General features: G+C 42.3%; 1 protein-coding gene across 2 annotated transcripts; it reads left to right on the top strand.

Moving 5' to 3' along the window:
• Positions 1-276: 276 nt before the first annotated feature.
• On the top strand, positions 277-25,108 carry itchb (itchy E3 ubiquitin protein ligase b). 2 transcript variants are annotated; one of them, XM_035645764.2, is made up of 24 exons: positions 277-437; positions 6,503-6,594; positions 7,201-7,342; positions 9,876-10,000; positions 11,402-11,536; positions 11,692-11,737; positions 11,859-12,037; positions 12,192-12,432; positions 13,175-13,270; positions 14,290-14,464; positions 14,656-14,725; positions 15,662-15,746; positions 15,875-16,003; positions 16,949-17,021; positions 17,369-17,440; positions 18,418-18,506; positions 18,785-18,944; positions 19,049-19,182; positions 20,059-20,199; positions 20,361-20,481; positions 20,622-20,726; positions 21,639-21,735; positions 21,982-22,054; positions 22,652-25,108. In XM_035645764.2, the coding sequence occupies exons 2-24, from the start codon at positions 6,525-6,527 to the stop codon at positions 22,749-22,751; spliced, it is 2,658 nt and encodes an 885-aa protein (XP_035501657.2). In that variant the 5' UTR covers positions 277-437; positions 6,503-6,524; the 3' UTR covers positions 22,752-25,108. The 2 variants fall into 2 exon arrangements, with proteins under 2 accessions (XP_035501657.2, XP_035501658.2); XM_035645765.2 differs by lacking the exon at positions 277-437 and adding an exon at positions 5,560-5,594.

Here is a 25,108-nt window from a genome sequence, read left to right as displayed (position 1 = left end):
AACAAATGAAAGCTGATTCCTGGTGAACTTTTCCCCATTATGTATATATTTAGTTTGCCATAACTTTGTCATAACTTTGCTTGCAGCCTATGCCACGCGTTGATATTGTCCGCTTGCTTTAACAGTTATCGGTAGTACGAGGTTGCAGGCAGGCACCTCAAACGCGTCAGCGTGTTTACCGAGCGCTCATTGGTTCGCCCTCGCTCCAACTCTGGGCCAATCACGGCACCGGGGTGGCGTGGCGTGCGCAACCCGTGCGTGCGCGCCACCCCACCTTGTTTCGGTCACATGACGTGAGCCTGCGAAGATGGTGGAAGTTTCTCCTTCGGCGAAGTGAAACCCGGACTGAAACCCAAACATCCCGTGGAGCCGCGGGGCTGTGGGTTCGCTTCAGCTCGGTGTCAGCTCGGCGTCTCGCCGCGTCCCTTGGGATCAGGGTAAGCGGCGCGAGTCGGTTTTACTTATTCTCTCCGCCGCGGTATTGGTGTTTTTCCGGGGTTTTTTTTTCTATACCACAGCCGCTGGACTTTGGGATTTCCAGCCAGCCATGATGATGACATTAGCTAGCGGGCTAAGCTGTTAGCCGCGGCTCGGGGCGGCAGCGGGCGGACGGGGCCGACATTCAACACGTATCCGGCGAAGTGCCGCGGCCGCACCGCCGCTGTAACTACACCAAGCACCTCGCGTCCGCGGTGGTAATCGGCTAATAAGGACGCACTGTCCCGCACTGCACGACTCCAACTCTGTTAGCGTTAGCTCGTTATCCATTGCCAGCTGGATTAAATTATGTAATCTTCACTGACGTCTGTCATGTTGTTATTATATCCGGAACATGGTCGAGGAGAAGGAAAAGCGGATGTCTGTCAATGATCACCGGACCCGCTGCCTTAGCACAGTGAAAGTAGCTAGCTTTCCCTCAGCGACGTGCTTCCTCATTTGTTCCCATTCAATATCTGGATGGTGTTTCCCCACATGCTCTGCACAACACAAAATGTGAGACTTCTGAAAACGACGAAGACACACTGCGCATAGCACCCTGTGATAATGATTTGATCGAAATTTATATCGGAAGTATTGATTCTTCAGGTGAGCCGAGGGAACCGGTTGAAAAACACTTTTTTTTTTTTTTTTCAGATGAGAGCACAACAGTTCATTTTCAGTGTTCCCGAAATGCAGCGGCATAGTTTTGCCTCATTGGATAAGTGAAGTTATGTGGGAGAGACAGAGAAGTATATGGGGGGGGGGGGGGGGGGGGGGGGGGCGACAATCATTTGTTTGTTGTAGTTATGAGTCATTTGCAACTTCGCCAGTTTGATATGTTTGTATCCTCATCGGCCACCGTCGTCCTCTACAGGCAGTTTCAATGGCCTTGTCATCTTGGGACTGAACAGAAAGGCCCTGTTGTTGTTGTTGTTGTTGTTATTTTCCTTGGGTGGTACCTTTGTTATGAGACATTGACAACTATTATGCCAAAAAAAGAAAGAACATCACAATATATCCAGCCTGATCTCTCCTGGCTTTAACGACATACAGTAAGTCATGTTTGATATTCATCGCCGACCTAGTTTGTGTTGTCCGTGACATGTACGCTGTCGTGGTGAATTATTAAAAAACAGCCATGAATGGATTAATGGTTTCATCTTGATTCCAGAGTTCACATATTAGATTTTAGGTAAGATAGAACACTTTGTTCAGTTTTCTAACACAATATGAAATGGACATGGGACTCCTCAGTTTTGTGTTCACATAACAGAAGTTAAGTCCAATCATACTATGTTGGTCACTATGGAAATAGGCTCCGTTGTTTTGTACCTTATGGTGAAAGCAATGTATGCCGATGCTGACAATGAGCTAGCAAGGCCAAGGAGTTCATTTGAGAGAAAGTTTTGGTAATATTGTTCAGATGTGTTAATCCTCACATGTGTGAGGATGTGTTAAAGCCAATTAAAGGGAGCTATTTGAGCTCAAAGAAATTATAAAATGCCTGACTGATGCACCAAACAAAATGATCATGTTATTTAGCCGGTTGAACAAAAATGTTAGTCAAGGTAGGTCATTGCAGACTTTAATATTCAGCGGATACTCACGTCTACTAAACGTGGTCAGCCTGCTCATGAGGCTGCAAAGTCAGCAGTTGCAATGAATTATTGACAGAGACTAAAGCAGAAGCCAAAGTGAAAATTTACCCAGGAGCTCCCCACTTTCTCCCGCTCTGCCATGTGCCTACTGGACGAGACGGTCTGAGGAGCATGCATAATTCACCGATGCGTCTGACCAGATTTTGGGGGGGGGGGGGGGGGTCGCAGCAACAGATTTCCCTTAGATTGACACATTTGTCAATAGTGTGGATTTTCATATCTGACTTAATTACTGGTGATCTGCTGTCAATCGAGACATTGTGTAACCAGCGTCTGCTTGTTTTAAAATGGAAATTTATCTCTAAAACCAGGTATTGCTGCAGTCAGATTTTCTGACCATGATGTTTCTGTGACACCTTCAGTGGAGTTGCTGGGAAAAAAAGTTCCAGTGATCTAAAGCTGAAAGAACCAAACATCCGGTCTCGGCGGCGGCCTTGAAGGTTTCTTTCCAGTGCGGCCTGTTGATAGTAATGTTTCCAAAATCGTACCAGGAACAATCCATCACAGAAGAGGCAAACATGCAGTACACATTTCTCCTGAAATATATCTTGACAGTGATGCCACAATAAAAAACATACATGCCGGTACATGAAGGCAAACTGGTGACAGCAACAGACAGCGAAGAGGTGTAGCTGCTACTATTGTAAGCTCCTCTCAGTGTTTACACATGTCATGGTTAACACACTGGAGCAGTTCATTCAGAGTACCTAATAGTGTTTTGCCAAGAGGCATCCTGGGAAATTTAGGAAATTACTAACTGAGGTATTTTTTTATCTACAAAAATCCTCTTATACTTATACTTATAACCCCCTGTGACCCTGCACATGGTAAGCAGCTATACCTACATAATTTACAATTCACAATGTACTGTATGTGGTCCCCACACGCAGAACTGATACGTCGGCACAGGTTGTATTTAGAAATCAGTTTTTAGCTGAAGACACTAGAATGGCTTGTTTTAAGTAAGTCTGTGTTTGCTATTTTGAATGAGAATTTTAACAGTTGTTGTAATGCTGTATCGTGTTACGGATACATTACTTATATTCCAAGAACTGAAATCAGTCTATAAATGTTAACCACTCATTTTATCAGAATAGTCACTCCAGGTGGTCATTATTACATTATATCATATTTTTTTGGCAGATGCTTTTGTCCAAACAGTAAATGCTTTTAAACAAAAAAAAAATAGTTTACAGTGCATTAAGAAAATATTCAGAGCCCTTGACCTTTTTCCACCTATTTATTGTATTGCAGCCTCATACTAGAATCTTTTTAAATTCATTTCCATTCATCGATCTACATTCAATAACCCATAATGGCGAAGTGGACATTCATTCATTCATCGTCCACCGCTTTATCCATTTAAGGGTTGCGGGGGGGCGCTGGAGCCAATCCCAGCTAACATTGGGCGAGAGGCGGGGTACACGCTGGACAGGTCGCCAGCCTATCACAGGGCCACATACAGAGACGGACAACCATTCACTCTCACATTCACACCTACGGTCAATTTAGAATCTTCAAGGAACCATGTCTTCGGACTGTGGGAGGAAGCCGGAGAACCCACGCATACACGGGGAGAACATGCAAACTCCACACAGAAAGGCCCTGGTTGAACCAGAAGTGGACATTTTTGAGATCCTTTACTCAGTTCTTAAGCATCTCTAGCATCCTGTCACTGCCCCGAATCTTCTTGGGTGTGGCGCTTTGACAACCTGGTGTCTGGTGATTAACTGCCAGATCCTCTCAAACTGTGGCAGGTTTGATGGGGGCCATCGGTGGACAGCGGTTTTCATGTCCCTGCAGAGTTGTTCGATTTGGTTCGAGGGGCTACTCAAGGACAGTCACAGAGTCGTCTGCTGGCTGTGTGCTTAGGCTTCGGGCCATTGTCCTGTTGGAAGGTGAACCTCTCTAGCACAGTCTGAGGTCCTGATCACTCTGGACCACGATTTCATTAATGAAAGCTTTGTATGTTGCTCTGTTCAGCTTTCCCTCAAGCTTGACCTGCTTGTGCATGTCAAGTAGAACTGCAACAGTTAATCGATTAGTGATCGAGTACTAAATTAATCGGCAAACACTATCGCCCTTTTTAACCATTTTATGGACCTAACAACTAATCGATCAATCGAGAAAATAATCAACAGATAAATCAATGATGAAAATTATCATTAGTTGCAGCCCTTGTGTCAAGATTTTTTTATTAGCCTCCAAATCCGACCTATTATGAGAGCCAACCTGCGCCACAGAGATATTCCCTTATCTACGAACTGAACCTGACCGGAACCGCCACCCCCACACTTGAACCATAACTGTGACTTTTCCAAATTCTACAATTCATAGCAGTTCGTCCTGTCTTCCCTTCATGAATGTGTTTGAAAGTAATGTTTCTCATTGAGTGAAGTGAGTACAACTCCAATGTTCAAACTCCACGGAGTTTGAAATAAGTGACTCATATAAACAGGGAAGCCAATCCGGCTTTGGCTTTGAGGAAGGAGCGTGTCATGAAAAATTACTGCTGACTTCAGTATTGCACATCATAGTTACCCCAGTACAGTTTCCTGTACTCAAACTTTTAGAGACGGGTGTTTGTGCCTTTCTAAACCATGTCCAATCAGTTAAATTTACTACAACATGACTCCAGTCAAGGCGACTGAGCTAAAATTTCAGTATCATCATGGGTCTGAACAGTTATGTTGATTAGGTTCTGCGATAACGCGTCGACGTAATCGATTACGGCGATTGCGTAAATTCGGCGATTTGCGTAGAGTGCGTCGACGCATCACACCGTTTACTTACATCCCCAGTTATGGCAACTCCCGTTCTGGGGTACGCAGAAAAGGAAACTTCATCCGAAAAAGCCCAAGAAAATCACGTTATACGAGTGGTGTATGCGTGGCAGAGCGAGGGAGAGAGAGCGGCGGGGCGAGTGACTGTCAGCCTGGCGGGGTCCAGAGAAACGGGAGTTGGCTCCAGCAGTGAATTTGTCAGTGCAGGTTACAGTCTGCCTGCTCATAAACGCCGCAGCGTCCCATGACAAAGGAGAAGTTTCTGTTCTTTACCACTGTTGAGGAAGTAAACGGGTTAAGTCCCGGAGCGAGACAACCCGTCGGCCCTGTATCGGTCTGGACACCAAGCAGGAAAAGATGTGGATGTGGGGAATTTTTAAATAGAGACCTAATGCTAACAACACGAGCTACTCCCCATAAGAAAGCTCTGAGTCCATCGGTGTCCAACCCTGCAGCCGAAGAAGCCAAAAAAAAAGCTTGCGTCAAACAGCAACAAACATAAACTACATCTTACCTTTGATGTTTTGTCACAATAAGTTGTGTTTTGATCCATAGATCCGCTGCTGTTAAGACTACTTGTCACTTTGATGTGACACCCCCACCGTCACTGGTCTTTGCTAAAACGGTTGTACCAATTTTGAGAGTCCGCCTGACCATGTCCCTACTAAAGCCTGTAACTAAACTTAAAGCTTCACTTTATCAGCATGAAATTTGGCACAGATGATGTTCAGATGTTGTGCTATAGATTGAGGTTTAGCTTCATCTGCATTATTACATAGAGAATATTCACTCTTAATATGTTAACTTTTTAGTTTGGTGAAAAATGTAATCTTGCGAAGAAGGACCTATGGACTATAAAGTTTGAAATGGTTCCTTCATTCATAGATTTCTTTTTAAAATATGTGACTGTATTTGTATGTGACAAATGTATATTTGTCACATACAAATACAAGCCCTAAAAATCTTTTTTGCATTATGTATGTTGGGATGAATTTATGTTGGTCTTTAAAGTGAATGATGTCCTAAAATCCTTTAGGCATTCGTGGCACTTTATTTTTGTTAAGTAGTGATTTGAAATTTCTGTTTGTAAATATTCATATGAGAAAAAGGTTAAAAGATTGATGGGAGTTATGGTTATCATTTATTGGTAAATTGACTAAACAGACAATAATCATTAGATTGTTTGAAAAAATAACCGTTCGATTAATCGATAAAAAGATAATCGTTAGCCACAGCCTTAATGTGAATGTGATGTTTCAGTTTAATTCTTTCTTTCTTTAAAAAAAAAAGGGTTCCCCTCTGTCATTATGGACTAGATAATAGAAAAACAGACAAAAAGATGCTTAATTTCATTCTTTAATGCTGGTTTATGTGTCAAGCTGAAATGGAAGAAAGTGATGAGAGTTTGATATTAAAACATAGAATTTTACAGCGCAGTCGTTAATTATGGAGGTATGTGTTATTTAAACTTGTGGGCTGAATATACTTGATCTTAAGCTCATCCGTATGCTGCATGTTTGCAGCACTTGTACGAAATCAGTTTATCACCACCACCCTAATGATGTGTCGTCTGTGCTGCAGGCCTTCATCCCAGCCCTATGTCATGGCTAGTGGAGTCACCAAGCCGGGCACTTCCAATGGTTACCCTATGAAGGCACAGCTGCAAATCATCGGTAAGTGTTCGGTTTTCATCGAAGTGGACGGAGGTTCGAGTGCACAAGGTATTTTGAAATATCACAGTAAGAAAAGCACAGATGCAGATTAATATAATGGTAGCTGGAAAGATTCAATTAGGCTGCTTCAGTTTCGATGTCCTGTTATTGTGTGTTTTGGCTCACTGTCACAACACACTGAGACACTCCAATAGAATAAGAACCATAATTAAGTGTCTCGTGACAAATATTTTTTAGAAGTTGAACTGTGCCTTGTCTTCCTTGCCTTGTTTGTTAAATCATGTGGTTATGTTGATTTAGATCCTGCATTAATGTGTTTATAGCAACAACAAAAAAAGTAACACTCCACAAAGGTAAATTTTGATATTTTGAATGCGTTACTCCTCTAGCCAAATAAATGTTCCCTTGCTTTATTTATAGCCTTAAAATCCTGGTTACCTTATAGTATTGTAATGATTTCAAAATGAACATTTCACTCCGTATTTCCATGTTTCTGAATTATTGTTGTCTGACTATTTCTTTTTTCGCTGACAACATCTGACTTTCTCTGGCACCAATCATGACTGACTGTCTGCTCCGTGGTCTCTTCTTCTTCTCCTGTTTCAGTGCTATCAGCAAAACTGAAAGAGAACAAGAAAAATTGGTTTGGTCCCAGTCCCTATGTGGAAGTGACAGTCGAAGGCCAGTCCAAGAAAACAGAGAAATGCAACAACACCCACAGCCCCAAATGGAAGCAGCCGCTCACTGTGTGAGTCAACGTCTTTCAAAGATTACCAGGACCATGTGACGTGTGATCACATTGATGATAATCTGAACTTCACTATTCTGTTGCTACTTTGTCAAATAATTAAAAATAGCCAAATTCAAAACTCTGTGGTGCTGCCTGCATCCATTTGCCACATAGTCAAAGCTAATGTTTGAATGTCCACAGAAAAACATTTAAGAGTCAATTTATTAACTCACTTGAAAGACATCGAACCCTAAATATTAGTCATCCTAATATGGCATCCTGAAAGTCAGTGAGACAACGCATCAGTCGATGCCTTAGTGTGCACATAGAAATCCAGGTGCAACGATGTGATGTAAACCATGTCTCTAATTAAAATCTTGAATACGAGTCAAACTGTGATACAAGTGGAGAGAGGCGATGGAAACCGAGGGCAGCATAAGGTGGACCTTGCCAGGCAAGGTAGCATGACTCTCTGTTGGCTGCTCTAACTCCCTCAGCTCTGGTGTCTGACACTGACAGCAGTCTGGCAGGAGAGGTACTCGGCCCTGGGGTAGGATTTCATATCTGAGCTTTGACCAAGATGCCAACTTTTAATTTCTCTGACTGAATGGAAATCTTTTTAGGAAATCTTAGGACTCCTTGTTTGAATCCCCGTATAACATCCAGCATCTAAAAAATTGCCCTTTGGTGACGAGCCATTAATGATGTTACGCAGGAAATAATGAAGGCAGCAATTTTCATCAGAAGTAGCAGCTTTAAGTTGTTCATCAAGAATGCCGTAGTACTTTACATTTCCTGAGGAGCTTATAGAGAGTGCAGAGTTCGAAATTAGTGATTAATGGAAACTTTGAGTAAGAAGCATATCATGAAAAATAAAAAGCATCGGAGGGCCGATGCATACCGTGTGCGCACGTTGTAAATACCCCACGTTGTTATATTGTAATAATGCGCTGTGAACATGCACACATTACGCCATCAGGTGCACCAGCTGTACAGCGAGGGCAGGTCTGCCTACTTCCAGAGAAATGTATGGCTGTCGTGTGAACACTGACAATGTTATGTGAATTCTGTCTGTCGAGGAAGTCAAAACTTTTTAACTGGGTACACAGAGAGAGAGAGAGAGAGACAGTAGAGCACGGCACACGGCACACTGCTCAACAGTGACGCAATGGCGCAAGACAGAGATCATTTATGTTATTATGAGAAGTGTTGAATTACGACTACTGACCGCAGTATTGCACATTGTAGTTTCTCCGGACAACCGTTGAGGCCATATAACAAAAGACTTCCTTAAATTGTGAGAAATTGTTTGTGTAAGATATGAACTTGATCACTTGAGGTTGATTCTTGCAGCAGCCATTGCCTGACTGAATGAGTCACCAGCTCTTGGGGTAGGGATGGTGTAGCTCTGAGTTTGGGACAATGGTGTACAGGTTGAAGAAAAGATATCCTTTCTCCACGGGGGTTGGCTGGAATAGGCTGCACGTAAACGGAGAATGCCACACGGTGGTGAGAGAGTGTACACTGACATGAATCCTGTTTCAATACAAACACTGTGCACTAAGTCCACTCCCGCCATTTGACTTCCCGCAGTCCCTCATATTCACACATCCGATGTCCACTTAATTTTAGCCTGTGCTGGACCTTTTCTGCTTTGGACAGTGACCTTCTATATATAGAGTTCTCCTACGGTCCCTCTGGTACCCAGGGGATAGTTATTATATATCAAGTGTTTACTATGGGGTGTAATCAGACCTGAGCCCATGTGTCCACGAATGTATTTTCCTGGGGGCACTGGGGGAATTAGTTAAACAACTGTCATGGTCCTGGTTTCAGTCACTAGTTGTCTGTGTTGCTTTCACCAGACAAGACAAAGACTTTTCAAAGTACTGTAAGTCCAGTTAGTTAAGAGTTACCAATACACATATTACCGAATGCGTCGAGGCACGTGCGTGACAAGTGTATTTTGGTCTTGAAGTTTTTCTATTTACATTGTCTTTCTTGAAGAAGAAGGTACACATGACATCATTAATAAAGGGAATTAAGAGTTGAGGCAATACTGGCCTCTACATAAGACAAAAAAAAATAAAACAGCGACTGGAAATATAATACAGGAGAGGTCACTTACAGTATAAGACAGGGACACCAATGTGAAGACACGCATACTGGCACTTGACGCTTCCTTTTCACACACACACACGCACTTACACTTTTCACTTTTTACCAACTAAATAGGTTTTTCCTTACAGCCTCCAAACTGTTAGTAATTATGTGAATCATCAGCATTTCTAAGTTAAGACCGTGATCCCCCGCAGGAAGTCCCATGTGAGGAATTAGTTATTATTACTCTCATAAATGCCAATTAATGACACAATGTCATTTCGACAAATTGCTTATTAATTTACAGTTAAAATGTTGGTGAAGACCTGAGAGCGAGTCCCTCGGGGTGGGGTGTGATCCCCGAAAATCAAAGCATTACTCTGTCTTTCATTCAAAAGTACAAATGCATTGCATGAATCAACTGAACTGTTTTAATCATTATTTTCATCAGGATTGTGACTCCATTCAGCAAACTGTCGTTTCGCGTGTGGAGCCACCAGACCCTGAAGTCGGATGTGCTGCTGGGCATGGCCACACTGGACATCAGTGACACGCTCACAGCTAATGACATGAAAAGTGAGTATATGATATAGACACAGACATGGCTTTTTTCTGGCCTGCATAGACACACTTTGTGTAATGCTCAACATATGAAAACAGGCACACGCTGCTCCCAGACATTCCAGAGGACATTCATTTATTATTGAGATATTTGGTGGGTAGAAAACTTATGTAAAGTGGGTTAGGTTAGGTGGGGAGCAAAATATAAACATTTTGTGAATAAATGGCATCACAAACATTCCTCCTGCACCTTTATGCTATTAATATTAAAATTTGAATATGTGTCTTCTATATTTACTGTCTTTCTTGAAAGTTGCTGATTTATGTTGTTTAAGTTCAGCCAACAACAGTCTTTGTTGTGAGGTGTACGGTTGTTAAGACTAACTGAACCCATACGGACTCTCCTCAAATTAAAACCAAACTGAGATTAATGGTACAATGTTATAGCTAGAGTATCAGTTAACGTGTTTGATCTCAGTGGCCTGCAGTTTTTTGTTTTTTTTTTACAAAGGCATCAGTTGTCAAAATGTCATCATGAAATATTGGAGTTGGATCAGGAACTTGTTTGTCTCAGAGCAGAGGTTCGTGGGAAATCTATGTTGTCCAATTCTTGTGATTTCTTTTGTACATTTTGTACTTGTGAACTCGTGGCGAAATCGTCCAGGGTTTTTCTTGTAGTGTGGTGGTATTTCCTTGGTTTTCTTATTGAGGATCTTGTCTTTTCTGATGGCGGATCTTTTGTCTGCTCAGGACTTATGACTTTTACTTCAACAACTGCTTCTTCTGTTTGTTTCAAACTGCTGATGCAGCCACCAGAAATATAAAAATCACTTCCTTTTTTTTCTTTTGCTGCAGTTTAAGGTTGATACCACTGTGTTACAGAAGGGAAACAAACTTGAAATAAAATATTTTGAGGCTGTTGAGGCACTACAGGACAACCACACTACAGAAAGTATTTAAAAGAAGTTATAGATGTGGTTTATTGGACGTTTTCGGAATAAAAATAAATCGGTGGGGTGCTCCTCTTTTACATTTTGAGAGTGGGGCGCTGGGGTTTGATTCCAGTCACGGCACAAGCGCTCATGTGCACCCCTAATGACAGGCACACAGAGGTCAGGTAAAGAGTCAGACAGGGCTGGTTAAAACTGGATATGGATATTTTAATGGCCCACAGCTGCTGCATCTGTGGGCCATGCTGTGGCCAGTTCGACTATGGCAGACGGGTCTGATAGAGAGGGAGAGAAGTGTTGAGCTAAGTGGTATAAGATGTCACCCATTTCAAATGTTGAAGAAAAAAAAGATCAGTGTTCGGTCATTGTTGATTTTGTAGCGGGACACCACAGATAAACAGTGAGGCGCTGTATTTCAGCGTCATTGTTCTACTCTCTGACCGTCTTCTGTTTTGTTCTCATGCAGTCTCTGAGGTGGTGCAGACCCTACAGCTGTGTGCAGACAGGGACCAGTCAGATGTGGTGGGAGACCTGTCTGTCTGCCTGGACGGCATGACCGTTGACCCTGAGATGTTCGCCATGGCCAAGGCCGACCAGCACAGTGAGTGACAGACGAGCTGAAGAGAGTTTACATACATTACACAAAAAATAATGCAGGCCTGTTTGAATATATTTGACTGGTTGTGTTATATGTGAATAGGATCTCTCTTTTTTTAATCTCTATTCATCTTGTTGTTGTTTTTATATTTGCTTCAGGTACATCAAATGGGGAATCACAACCTAACGGGGATCCTGTCACAAGGTACAGTACCTACTCTCATCTTCACTCAAATTTTTTCCTCTGTCACATTTCTAGTTTTGGCTTCTTTTTCTTCTTCTTCTTCTTGCTTCATTTTATCTACATCCACCCTCAATCCCCGCAGGAGTCGGGACAGCTCTCCAGCCCTAGATGGCGTGGAGCACAGGTCCTCTCCCAGTGGCCGGAGGTCGGTGAGCGCCTCAGGGTCTCCCTTAGTGTCATCAGGGGGCTCGAAGCCTCTCCGACCACCCAGGCCCTCCAGACCTCCTCCTCCGACCCCCCGCAGACCGACTTCTTCACCAGGTCAGACATTTGGATGGAAGGTCTCAGGCTGATCACTGAGAAGCAGCACAAATAGTTTGGCTAAAAAGGGGGGATGATTTTTAAGTCTTTGAAAATAGATATTGTTCTCTAAGTTTACGATTAACTCTCAATGACGTCCGATTCTTTTCCTCAGCGTCTTCCAGCAACGGCTCTGCTGCAGCCGACGGCAGCGATGCTCAGTCCGGTTCTGATACACCGGTACGAACACCGGCCCCAGCGCCCTCACCGACCCCGGACTCCAGTCCATCAGCTGGCTCAGACCGGACCTCCACCCCGGCCTACAGCGCAGGAGCATCAGCGACCCTACAGCCAAACGTCAACCCCGTGGTCAATCCCAGGGCCCCGGCTGTCAACTCTGTCCCGTTGCCCAATGGGTAAGCTCTCATTTTGTAATGTTTGCACCATAGCTGATGGTACAGTACAGTAGATGGAGTAGCTTTGTCATTTACATGAAAGAGTGGCAATTATAATCTGATCTCCAGTGTTATATTGAATAATACTCATTAATATTATAGCGCTCAACAACTGATTAAATACCTACTGGTTACTGGTTGTCGTGTTTCTGCTCATTGGTGTGTGTTTTGTGAGAGTTCACGAAGAAAGAAATTGATTAATTGGTCAGAGGAGTGTGTCGCAAAGAAATTTGGTCAGATTTGGTGTGAGCACAACAATGAAGTGGGAATTTCCTGCTGGTTTCACACCAAAGCGTCACTTAAACCCTTCAGAAGATATAAAGAAAAACTTCTCACAGCTAACATATCGTTATTGTTAGGAAAAAGTGACATGTTCCTTTTTTTATATACTATAGAAAACACCTCACTCAGGGCATTTTAAATTTTGACTGGGTTGTAACTCAAACACCACGTTGTCATCACTGGCTTTTTCCCCCTTGTGCTTCTCTTTGGTTTCTGACTGTAGTTCCCTTAAAAACCCCTTTTGAGCTCCTACTGTGTTGTCATTGTGGCAATGTCGTGACTTTCCTTGGCTATTTACTTCTTTTGCCGTAGGATGACTCATCTCTTCAGAGCTATTTTTAAATCTATACTTAACCTAGATGGACAAGAGTCATGCACCGCCAGCCAATGTCCTCACGCTAATTGTCCATGTTTCATCCAGGTGGGAACAGCGGGTGGATCCGAACGGCCGGTTGTATTTTGTCGACCACGTGGAAAAGAGAACAACATGGGAACGCCCTGAACCGTTGCCCCCTGGGTAAAAAGTCCTTCTTCTTAGATCTTTCTCTTCCTCAGATGCAGATAATAAGTAGACAGAAGCTTTATAGACCTGTAAAGTAGAAGTCGTAGTATTGTAAGTCAAATAGGGCTTTCTATATATGAAATTATACGTTTACTGGATACTGGTAAGGTACTGTGGACGGAGAATTCACTTCTCATATAAATCCTCTAGCAAACAATGCATGTTAGCTCCACCTGCACATGATCATCTCATGCTTGATGCCAGGCCTCTGCTGCCCATAGCTGCAGCAAATATACAAAAGGAATCTGAAAAATGTTCATCGAAATTTCATCATTCATTTCATTGATTTGGGTTGTCTCATATAGGCATGTGCCGGTTTCCGGTTTCAAGGTATACCACGGTATCGAAAAGCCACGGATCCAAAACCACTTATATTTCCCGTCAAACCGTCCTAACAGTATGATCTTCCCCCCAAAGTTAAAATGACTATTGACGAAGAGATTTGCGGTGTATTGTTGTAATGCGTCGTCAGTTTTCGTGGCTGTTATCTTCACTAGCGCCGCGTCCAAAACCTCGATCCGTCCCAGTTTCGGGATATGTTGGAGAGCTCATTCAGGAAGATGTTTCACAGATTTGATCAAATCAAAATCACCAAAGATGACGATGCAGTGGAGAGCGCATTGAATGTCTGTCCAGTGCGCATGTCACCTTAGGCCTTGTCAGGGACGACCCATTTCAATCTTCAATAACTCTTCCGCTTTTAGATGTAGGAATGTCAAACCACTGCCATTATACAGAATGACAGCCATTTAGTATTTCAAACCTGAGAGTAAAAAAAAAAAGGTTTTCTTTTTAAATAAGTCACTCATTTATGAATGTATTGACATCAAACCACCTCTCATGTGTCTGTCACATCCTCTCAAATCCTCCTTAGTTTGTGAAAAAGCCCTTAGCAAATCCCTTTGCATCTTTATCAGTGAGCGTTTTTCCTTTAACTCCAATCGTCTTCCCTCCATTTCATTTTTTATCTTCAGCTGGGAGCGTCGCGTGGACCAGATGGGGCGTGTCTACTTTGTTGACCACATCACACGAACCACCACGTGGCAGCGGCCCACGATGGAGACGGTGCGCAACTACGAGCAGTGGCAGCACCAGCGCAGCCAGCTGCAGGGCGCCATGCAGCAGTTCAACCAGAGGTTCATATTTGGGGTGAGACGTCCTCCTTGAAAAGTTCTACCATTGCGCTGTGCTATTAAACTGGAAGTGTGTCACCTCCTGTGCAGTATTTTCATGGTCTGAAGTAACCAGTTTATGTTTGTAATGTAACTGTTAATGACACTAGAGATTCTCAATCGACCATATTTCATTAAGATGAAGTATTCTGCCTGTCTGCTCTGCAGCTACAAGACCAGGTGTCAGCCACTCAAAATAAGGAGTTTGATCCTCTCGGGCCTTTGCCACACGGATGGGGTAAGATCATTAAGTCCTTTTTAGTGTAAATACACGTTATATAACTTATTTTTTTCATGGCTGAGACATATTTATCTTATCAGTGCTTAGATGGTATTCAGGGATACTAATGTGTATTAAAATACTCCTCATTATCTTTTCTGATAATTTGACTATACATACAGTAGCTTCTCGACCATGACTCGCAGCACCCATGTCATTCATTGTTGTGGCTGAATACCCTTTTCATTGGGTAGACCACTTTGCCAGTAGGGGGGAAAAAAAGCTTAACAGTCTCTGAGTACTGTACAGATGAGAAATGACGTGTCTGTGTACTTAATGGGCATATTACATTTCTATCAGTGCATCAAAAGCAAAAAAGACCTGCTTCATAGTTCGTTGCTTTGACCCAAAAATCTGCGGAGTTGCTGTATTTGTTTCTGGATCAGTGGGCTCATCCGCTTATTACCTAATTTCATTATCTGCTCCTGGGACCTTTGGGCCAATACTGGTGCTTGATGTACCTCAGGGAAGACTTGCTCTCAGTGGCAGGTTACTGTACCTTTTCATGTCTGAGCAGGTTTTTGTCTCACAGCTCCGTTAATGTACAGTGGTGCTCCCTGATGTTTGCCACAGGACTCACTTAGCATTGTGGAATATCAATTTGTTAAATGCCAGGCATTTGAATTTGTGATTAACGTGGTTTATAACAAGCCATTTACTTTATACACAACAAATCGTACAGAAGGATGATTTTTGTCTTGAGGCTCAAGCACATAGATTAGGGCCATAATCAATAGGGCATCTAATCAATTATGTTTGTTTGACGCTGAACATTGCTAAACAATTAAAAAAACATCCGATATCGCAAAATGTTTGTCATGTGGTCACTATGACTTCTGACTTTTCTGCATCATTCTGGTGTGTTAATCCAATATGTGTTACTATGTCTTTCAGAGAAGAGAACCGACTCCAACGGCAGGGTTTATTTTGTACATCACCCGACACGGTCCACACAGTGGGAGGACCCCCGGACACAGGGGTTAGTTTGAGAAGTTTTTGAATTTTAATGCACTATACTTTTGTCTGACTTATATATATCTTGTTTTCACCTTTTCTGAAAGAATCCATCACTGAATATTTCATCTAATCGCTTCTTCTTTTTTTTAGGTTGCTCAATGAGAAGCCACTTCCAGAGGGCTGGGAGATGAGGTTCACAGTAGACGGTATCCCCTACTTCGTAGACCACAACAGGAGAACCACCACTTACATCGACCCTCGCACTGGAAAGTCCTCACTGTATGTCCACCTCCATGTTATCTTCCACTTACTCAAAATCTTTTGGGAATCAGCAACTTTCTAACGCAGCTTCCAACCGCTGTTTTGTTGTTGTGTTTTTTTTTTCATTTTCATTCATGAACATGTTAGAAAACTAGAGCAGATACAACAATGAAGAATCAGCGTAATTACCACACAATTAACTGTGATAATAATAATAATACTGCGTTGTAAGGTTTTGTTCTCTTGGCTTTTGAGAACAAGACATTATGAGTAATTAGATCCGGCACAACAAACCTGATTCATCTGCTTCAAACTGTCGGGGACTAGTAGTTCCTTTCTTTAAAAAGAAAAAAAAGAAGCTACCTTGGATACAGGTTGCCTGGAGCCACTGACAAGTGACGTCCTGACTTTAGTCTTTCCGGTATTTCTGCATGCCAGGAATGAGCGAGTGATGATTGTTTCCAGCCAGAGTGTTATAACTATTAACTGTAATCTGTTGGGTATCTTCCTTTTATATCTCTTAGTCTGGCCTGGATTTGACATTTACATTATTAAATACATAATCCTTTGCTTGGTTTCGGTGACATTTTAACAATGTGAGTCACCGTCTCAGAAATCCCTCCCTATTTTTAGAACCTGTGGTGCGTTACCCTGACGCGACTGATGTGACACTTCAGCTGATTTATGACAATAACCTGGGAGCAAAACTTGAGAAGAGCAATTACTCACGGTTTAGTTACAGTGATGGAAAAACCAGTTTGATGATTGGGGATGAGAATGTGGCCGTATGAACGGGCAGGAGCAGGAACTTACTGGCCCAGTGTACATAATGTATAATGGCAGCAAATGAAAACGGCAACAACTATAGGATTAAGATATTGCATAACATGTGAAAGTAACTGTTAATATGCTTTAAGATGTTAAAAGACAATAAGAGTCTGTGTGTCTCTTTTTCCTCCACAGTGAAAACGGACCTCAGATCACCTATGTTCGAGACTTCAAAGCCAAAGTACAGTACTTCAGATTCTGGTGCCAGGTAGGAGTCAGTTAATATCTGTGTGTAGATTGACAGGCTTGTTCTGTTTTTATTCTTAAAAATGTACCGTGCATGATTTATTGGATGCTGGTCGTAAACAGAGAGAGAATTTTGTGTTTTGCTACGCACGTGTGTGCGCGTGTGTGGCTGCTGTCATTCTTGAACATGCCATTATATAACAAATCCATACTCAGAGATATTCTCAGTACACTCTTGCGGCCCCTTTGGATTTTGATCATGTTATCATATCGTACACAGTCTTGTTCTAAATCATTTTGATTACCATCATATACTTACTATACTAAGAAAAGCCTATGGCCTTGACCCGTTCATTCTCTCTTCACCAGCAACTGTCGATGCCTCAACACATCAAGATCAACGTAACCAGAAAAACCCTGTTTGAGGATTCCTTCCAGCAGGTGAGGACGTCGTGCTGTCATTACTCTGCACTTCAAAATCAGTATAATTACCACCTTAATAAATAACAATAGCGCGCCTGCAGAAAAAGAAAAAATCACAAATGCAGTCTGTGTATTAGACTCGCACATTTTCCACAGGCGTGTGGGCGCAACATAACTTCTCTTATTACCTCTTCTCTGCACTTTCCACACTCTTCATTTGTAGTTCCAGAGATTTAAGTTTGGCCTATTTTAATCAGTGTCTTACTCGACCGATATGGATTTTTGGGGGCTGATGGCAATGCCAATATAAATATTTATCTATAAAAATGTAAAATAAGATTCCTATCAAACCCTTAAGACAAAGAAGTACAGTTTAACAGTAAACTTAATTATAAAGAACTATAAATACAAAATTAAGCACAAATACAACCACATATATAGAACATGAACCCTGAGACCTTTATGTCTATAAAAAGGCTCATATGATCAGTGAGCATATCGGCTGATATCGTTGACATAGCGATATATCTGTTGGGCTCTAGTATTGAGACATTTGTTTTTTTTACTGTACTTTCGTGTTTTTTTAAATGAATTTTAAATATCTATTTTACATCACTGGTACATAAAATGTGCTCATAATGAATAAGAGACGTAGCAGAAAGGTGAACATGTAAACAATTGTAACTGCCGTTTGTGAGACATGAGTTTATTCAATCATCTGTAGAAGGTGACTTCATCATTAGGTCTTTGTATGCTAGTCATTTTTGTGTTTTACGTCTGACTGACACGGTTTCTTAGATCATCTGACCATCTCAGCTCAGTCTTTGATAAATAACCATGCTAATTTGGCAGCAGTGTTGAACTCATTGATAACGTTGTTTACGTTTGCTGCTCAGTATAAAAAGGTGTGCTGATTGTTTTTTGTGTTTCGGAAGTGTTTCTTTGTGCTTTTTCGAGTACAACACCAATCCATCATCACACTGTCTCTGTAACAGATAATGAGCTTCAATGCTCAAGATCTGCGGAGGAGACTGTGGATCATCTTCCCTGGTGAAGAAGGCCTGGATTACGGTGGTGTCGCCAGGTAACCTAGAAAATGGTTGAACATAAATGTGTGCTCATATGTCGTGAAGTGAAGCAGAAGTCTCCTTTAAATATTTTTGGATGAGGAGGATTTTTTCGTTTTGGAACATGATGCTTCTGAAATGTGCTCCATTTAAGATGCATTTGCAGAATTTGCAGTAACTCTGGTACAGTTTTAACCCACTTACTTAAAACTACACCATGTGGTATGCTCCTTTTCCTTTAATATGTTAGCTAGCGAGTTATTAATTGACCATTTCTTTTTCTCGTCTTCCGCAGGGAGTGGTTCTTCCTGTTGTCCCATGAGGTCTTGAATCCCATGTACTGCCTGTTTGAATATGCCGGTAAAGATAACTACTGTCTACAGATCAACCCCGCCTCCTACATCAACCCTGACCACCTCAAGTATTTCAAGTTCATCGGACGCTTCATCGCCATGGTTAGTCAGTTCTTTGTATTCTACAGAAAAACATTCCCACACAGAAACATTTGGAAGAAATGCAGTCAAACAACAATTTAACAGCATGTGTTTCTGTCTCTCAGGCTTTATTCCATGGCAAGTTCATCGACACTGGGTTCTCGCTGCCGTTTTACAAGCGCATCCTAAACAAGCCGCTGGCCCTCAAAGACCTGGAGTCGATAGACCCAGAGTTTTACAACTCCCTCATGTGGATCAAGTGAGTTCACTGTAGCACAGAGATGTTCATGTGTAACAAAAAGTGCGATGCGGGTTTAGTCTCGAGTCTGAGAGTCTGAGTCCAGTCTCACATCTACAGAAGGGTTTAAAGTCCGTCCCGTTTCCCCTCACCCGGCCCCATCCCTCCGTTCTTCCACTCCACCTGAAGTCAGCATCTGACCTCCCTACGTTGGAAGGGCTGTTTGAAGTGGTTTGTTCAGGAGATACAGTAGATAACACTTGCCCCTTGATCTTCAAAAGAAATGGGGACACCCTACCCTACAGAGGAACGCTCAAAACGGAGGGGTGGGGCCGAGTGGGGGAAATGGGAGGGATCCTTAGACCTGACGACAACAGGGCTACTTGTAGAAATGTCACTGCTGATGAGTTGCACATGACAAGGAAGGGATTTCACAAGCAGAGGTGGCTCAACTCGGCTGAAAGAACAAGGTCATTTTTTCAGGAAAAATGACCTGAGACACTATGTCACACAGCAAAGGCCACAGATTTAATGAGTGACAGAACTGTCAAGGCTGCCATAGATTAAATAAGTTGAACACCAGCTGGAAAAAACTGATCAACCTTTTTACCATCCAATAGCACCAGTAATACGGTTAGCTGGTGCTATTAGAGCTTAGCATCTGTGCTAACTAAATGTCAGGGGGGGGGAAACCCCTGAGAAGTTGCTCTTGAATAGGGAGTTTCGGCAGCCTAAGCGCTTCCTGTTGGCAGCTGCTGGGATAAATGTGAGGTCGGATGAGAGGAGTCAGCACTGATGTTGTTGCCAGGCACAATGTGTAAGTCTCCAGGTTTAGATCAGACAAGTGCCGTTTTAGTTTAATTGAAGACTTGAGTTCCCATCTGTGCCGCTCTGCAGGGATAACGACATCGAGGAGTGCGGCCTGGAGATGTTCTTCTCCGTCGACAAGGAGATCCTGGGGGAAGTCAGCACACACGAGCTGAAACCAGAAGGGGGAGACCTCCAAGTCACCGAGGAAAACAAGGAGGAGTACATCAGGTGGGTTTTATACTTTATAAAATCCCATAGTAGATTCTATGGGGCTGCGTTGGGATTAAATCTCCCTGAAGTCTGAACCCAGTTTAAGGTTAGAATGAAGGACACCGTGGGGTCTTGGGAGGTGGAGTGTAATGTCTGCGTTGCCTGTCTTCCCCACACAGGCTGGTAGCAGAGTGGAGGCTGTCCAGAGGAGTGGAGGAGCAGACGCAGGCTTTCTTTGAGGGCTTCAACGAGGTCCTCCCTCAGCAGTACCTGCAGTACTTTGACGCCAAAGAGCTGGAGGTAAAGATGAACCACAAAACCTCGGACATCTCGGAGGCCTGTCCTTCATCTGTGTTGCACATACGTACTGTAGCATAACAGCTTTATTAGATGTATAAAATGAGGCACATGAAACACAAACATCTTGTGTCCTGTTCCAGGTGATGCTGTGTGGGATGCAGGAGATCGACCTGGCCGACTGGCAGAGAAACACCATCTACAGACACTACGCTCGCAGCAGCAAGCAGATTGTCTGGTTCTGGCAGGTCAGTGGTCACATTCGAGTCAAACCTTTTTCACTTTCACATGGATTCTGGTTATTCTGGACTCTCTGGATTGAAGGTTTGATAGTTTAAATTGAGATAGACAGGTTTAAATTAATATACTGTGTTTTGAGTCTTAATGATATTCTATTCTGTTAATGTTTTTGTTTTAATGATTATGAGTGGCTGTATTTAAATAAGATTCCTTCTCTCTGATTTTTCTATGTTATAGATTAGATTAGATTACACAGAGTACAAGTACTAAGTTGCAGTTAGTATCTAACCAGAAGTGCAACAAAAAAAGCAGTCAACTGCAGAGTAACATGTATAGTAAAATAGAATATAAATATTAAGTATGAACAATAATAATAATAATAATAAATGTCATTTATAGAGCACTTTTCATTGCTTAAAGCAATCTCAAAGTGCTTAAATATATTAGTATTGGCAGTATGAATACACGAAGGAAATTAAATTAAGTATGGTATAAAGAGTGTAGTAAATACGCTATAGACAGATATGTACAGTATAGACAGTGGTAGTGATATGAATATATTAAAGGTGGGGTATGTACAGTAATATGTACATAATGTTCTGATACAATAGGCATTTGAAATTTAAATGCGTGATGTGGCACCTTCAGCTAGAGTAGTTCAGGTTTGTCATCTTTGTATATTTTGTACAATGCTAATATTAGGCTTTGGTGTATTTGTGTGCAAACTATATCTTGTTTTGTTTGTTTTTTTAAATCCCATAAGCAACCACCAGTTTTTCCCTGTTCTTAATTTTTTGTTAGAAATACAAATTAAATAATTTCCCTTCCACATCTTTCCCCACACACGGTTCTTCAGTCACGATTTATTGAAGGAATTGTGCTAATCTGTGGCCTGGTGATCTGTCACTTTCCCGCTGCAGTTCATAAAGGAGATGGACAACGAGAAGCGGATGAGGCTGCTGCAGTTTGTCACCGGCACCTGTCGCCTGCCTGTAGGAGGGTTCGCTGATCTGATGGGTAATAATCACAGCAAAATTGTATTCCAAAAGATGAATTTAAAACCGGTGTCTGGGTCTGGTTAATAACATTTATGTCTCCTTAATTAATGTGTTAAACCATTTCCAGTCCTGTGATGCAATTCAGTTTTGATACTAACAGCTTTAAAAACAGCTTCACAGCTCTTTGATACTGAGATTAAAGAGCGAGGTGTTAGTGTCTGTCCCAGTTCCTTTCACTCTGATCATGGTGCGTCAATTTTTACAGGAAGCAACGGCCCCCAGAAGTTCTGCATTGAGAAGGTGGGAAAAGAGAACTGGCTTCCCAGAAGTCACACGTGGTGAGTTCAAGCAGATTGACTTGGGTACGGATCAAAACCCTACAGGTGACATTCACGTGCTCCTCGGGAGATCCCATATCCTCGAGTTGTGATGTCGCTTCTCCGACTTCAGCGTCCATTTGCATTGAATAGAAAAGAATTAGAATAAAAAAGCCTTTAATGTACATGTACATGTCACTGTACATGGAATCATACAACGAAATTCGGAGAACTATTCTCTTCAGTGCAGCACAGTTGAGTTAATCCCAATCATCAGCAACTTGGCAACTTGTTTCGACAACTTTCCTAGTTGTTATTCCGACTTGATGCGGCGTTCAAGAGAATTTTTTCGAGATTTCCGAACCACGTGAATGCACTCATAAGCTATGGTCCAACCAGTCCGAGTGATTCTTTTTAGTATTTTCTTTTTTGGCCAATTGTTTTAAATCAGGACTTAATCCCAATTCGCTGTAAGGAGAAGGTGTTTGTTCGTGGTTCCAGTCAAAGTCTTTGAGTTCGATGCTCATTCTCTCATATTATTCTCATATAATATTCATCGAGGTCTTATCTGGGATAAACACCAGAGGGCGCTGAAGTCTGTTCTCAATGCTCCCCCAGCTTCAACAGACTGGACCTGCCGCCCTACAAGAGCTACGAGCAGATGAAGGAGAAGCTGATGTTCGCCATCGAGGAGACGGAGGGCTTCGGACAGGAGTGAGGGGGAACCAGGGAACCAGGACTGCTCCAGCGGCGGGCGCAGGAGTCTGAAGGAATCAAAAGACCAGCAGTGTTCAAATCAGGGAGGGGTGGGGGGTCCTTTTGTGTGTTTGTGCTCACGCATGCGTGCATTGTCGCACAGGAGCGGGGATTATGGGAACCTGCCTCTCAGTGCCTGAGCGGTACCTGACGATATCCTGTTCTTCTGAACACAGAAGCGTCTCCTTGTGTCTCTCTCTCTCTCTCTCTCTCTCTCTCTCTCTCTCTCTCTCTCTCTCGCATGGGATCCTGAATAACCCGTCCTCAACACCATCCGGTTTGAATGGTTATTTCCTTCCACACGTGTGATCATGTAACGGCATCATGCATCAGGGTGACCCCCTCCCCTCCCCCCGGGCCTGCGGTTCAAATCTCAAATCTCATAACCAGAAAGGTCACAACCTGATTCCTTCTTAGGAAGTTGCACCAAAGCATCAGCTCGAAAGACAAAGCTTTCAATTTTTAAGGCAAGATTGTGCTGGTGCACTTATTTTTAAAACAGGATTATTTATGCAAACTTTGTCGCTCTAAGATTTAGTTTTTTTATTATGAAAATGTTTTGTTTTTTTGCATCCATCACACCCTTAAATCTCTCACATCTCTACTCATCTCATGATTGAAGTGCATCTCTATGAACGGTAACACGTGATTTTATAAGATGTCGGCTTTGACTCGCTCCGGATTAAACGCTTAAGTAACAGACAATCTTAGTGCTTCAGAAATTAGGGTAGAAATGTCTAATCCGATGAAGGAGAGAGTCACAAACTCTCTGGTGTTCGATCTGTGAATGACGTAACGATTGTGAAAAGTGTCGTAACCTCCACTATTCAAAGTGGTGGGTAAAAGCAGGATTTAAACGGACCCTAGTTCTATAGGGCCCGAGACGTGTGCTGGGTGGGTTTCAGATCAGAAAAACTGGGAGAATTTTATAGATTATCCATCTTAATATCGGCTTCGGCTATTTTTACGCCTTCCCTCTGTTATTTTTGTGGTAAGGCTCCTGTTGTGAATGAGTATGAAGAAAGTGTTCCAGGACAATGTGCTTATTCAGTCGTCCAGACGGCTTGAGGGGAACAGGGAAAAAAACACCAAATTCAAGTCGAAACCGAATCCAAATCCGACATTTTCACGCACATGTAGCATTTGGAGGTCAGTGATGGAGCTTAGTTTGTTTATTTTTAATTTTTTTTATAAAAAAAACAAAAAGCTCCTGGCAGTATTGCAAACTTTTGTCTTCCAAACCAATCCAGTATTTTCACATCATACCAGTCAGAATTCACAGCAGAATTATAGCTTCAAAATCAACGTCTGACACGTGTGAAAGGATTCATGTGGTTATGCTTTCATGTTGCTGACAATTTGGCTAAAGATTCTTGCACAAAGAAACTCAGAAACAGTCTTCACGATGTAACTGTAAATACTGGTTTGGTTTGGCCCACGTAACGCCGCATCCGATCGACGGCACCAGTCGTCGTATTCGCCGCGTGTCCTCCTTGAATTATTTATTAAACACGACCAAAACCACAGGTTTGGTTGCTGATGGACATTTGGCTTCAGGTGTTTGTTTGTCTGGCAAAAGCTCAGCACTTAAAAAAATAAGAAAGAAAGAAAAGAAACAACAAATCTCCATCCCACTCTTTTTTTCTTGCGGCGTGTTTGGGACTTTCAGCCTCTGGTCGAAACTCCAGTCTCTTTGTTTTCCGCGTGCGTGCGTGTGAGACGAAACGAGACGAGACGAGACGAGACGAGACGTTTTCCTTCAGGGGGCTTTTATTTTCTCCACTAGTTTTGAAATTCCTATGCAAGAAACTGCACCGGTGCGGAAAAAAGCTGTGAGACTTGAGATGACGAGTGAATTTAGGATAATGAATACTGAGATTAATTCTGTGAGGTATTATGAATGTAACACGATGAAAAGGTTTACCTTGACCTAACAATTTTTTTTTGTTTGCCCCTAATGCAGCGTGTGGTTTTAATTCTTGTTCCTGGGTCGATGACTTAATAAAATCCCGGGGTATATAGTAGTTAAGTGAAGATGTAAATATGATAAATCACCGCTCTTTTTGTTTGTCTTTTTTTTTTTTGGTTCTCCAGAATCCTACCGTGTACAACTCTCAACCACTGTCACTCTCCTGTACATTGCAAACGAGCTGTAAATGGTGTCAATAACAAATGTTCTTTTGTAAGAGAATGGTTTTAATAAGAGGTTTACGGTAACACTATATTTTCTTTTCCCTGTTTGATTTTCTGATGTACATGAACGATGTGTAATATAGAAATTGTCACCTTAATAAATTAAATTTAAGAAAAGAAAATGAA

This window comes from Scophthalmus maximus, chromosome 3, assembly GCF_022379125.1.
Source record: "Scophthalmus maximus strain ysfricsl-2021 chromosome 3, ASM2237912v1, whole genome shotgun sequence".
Lineage (NCBI taxonomy): Eukaryota > Metazoa > Chordata > Actinopteri > Pleuronectiformes > Scophthalmidae > Scophthalmus > Scophthalmus maximus.
The sequence above is the reverse complement of the archived record's forward strand: the minus strand, read 5'-3'. Positions and strand labels throughout refer to the sequence as shown.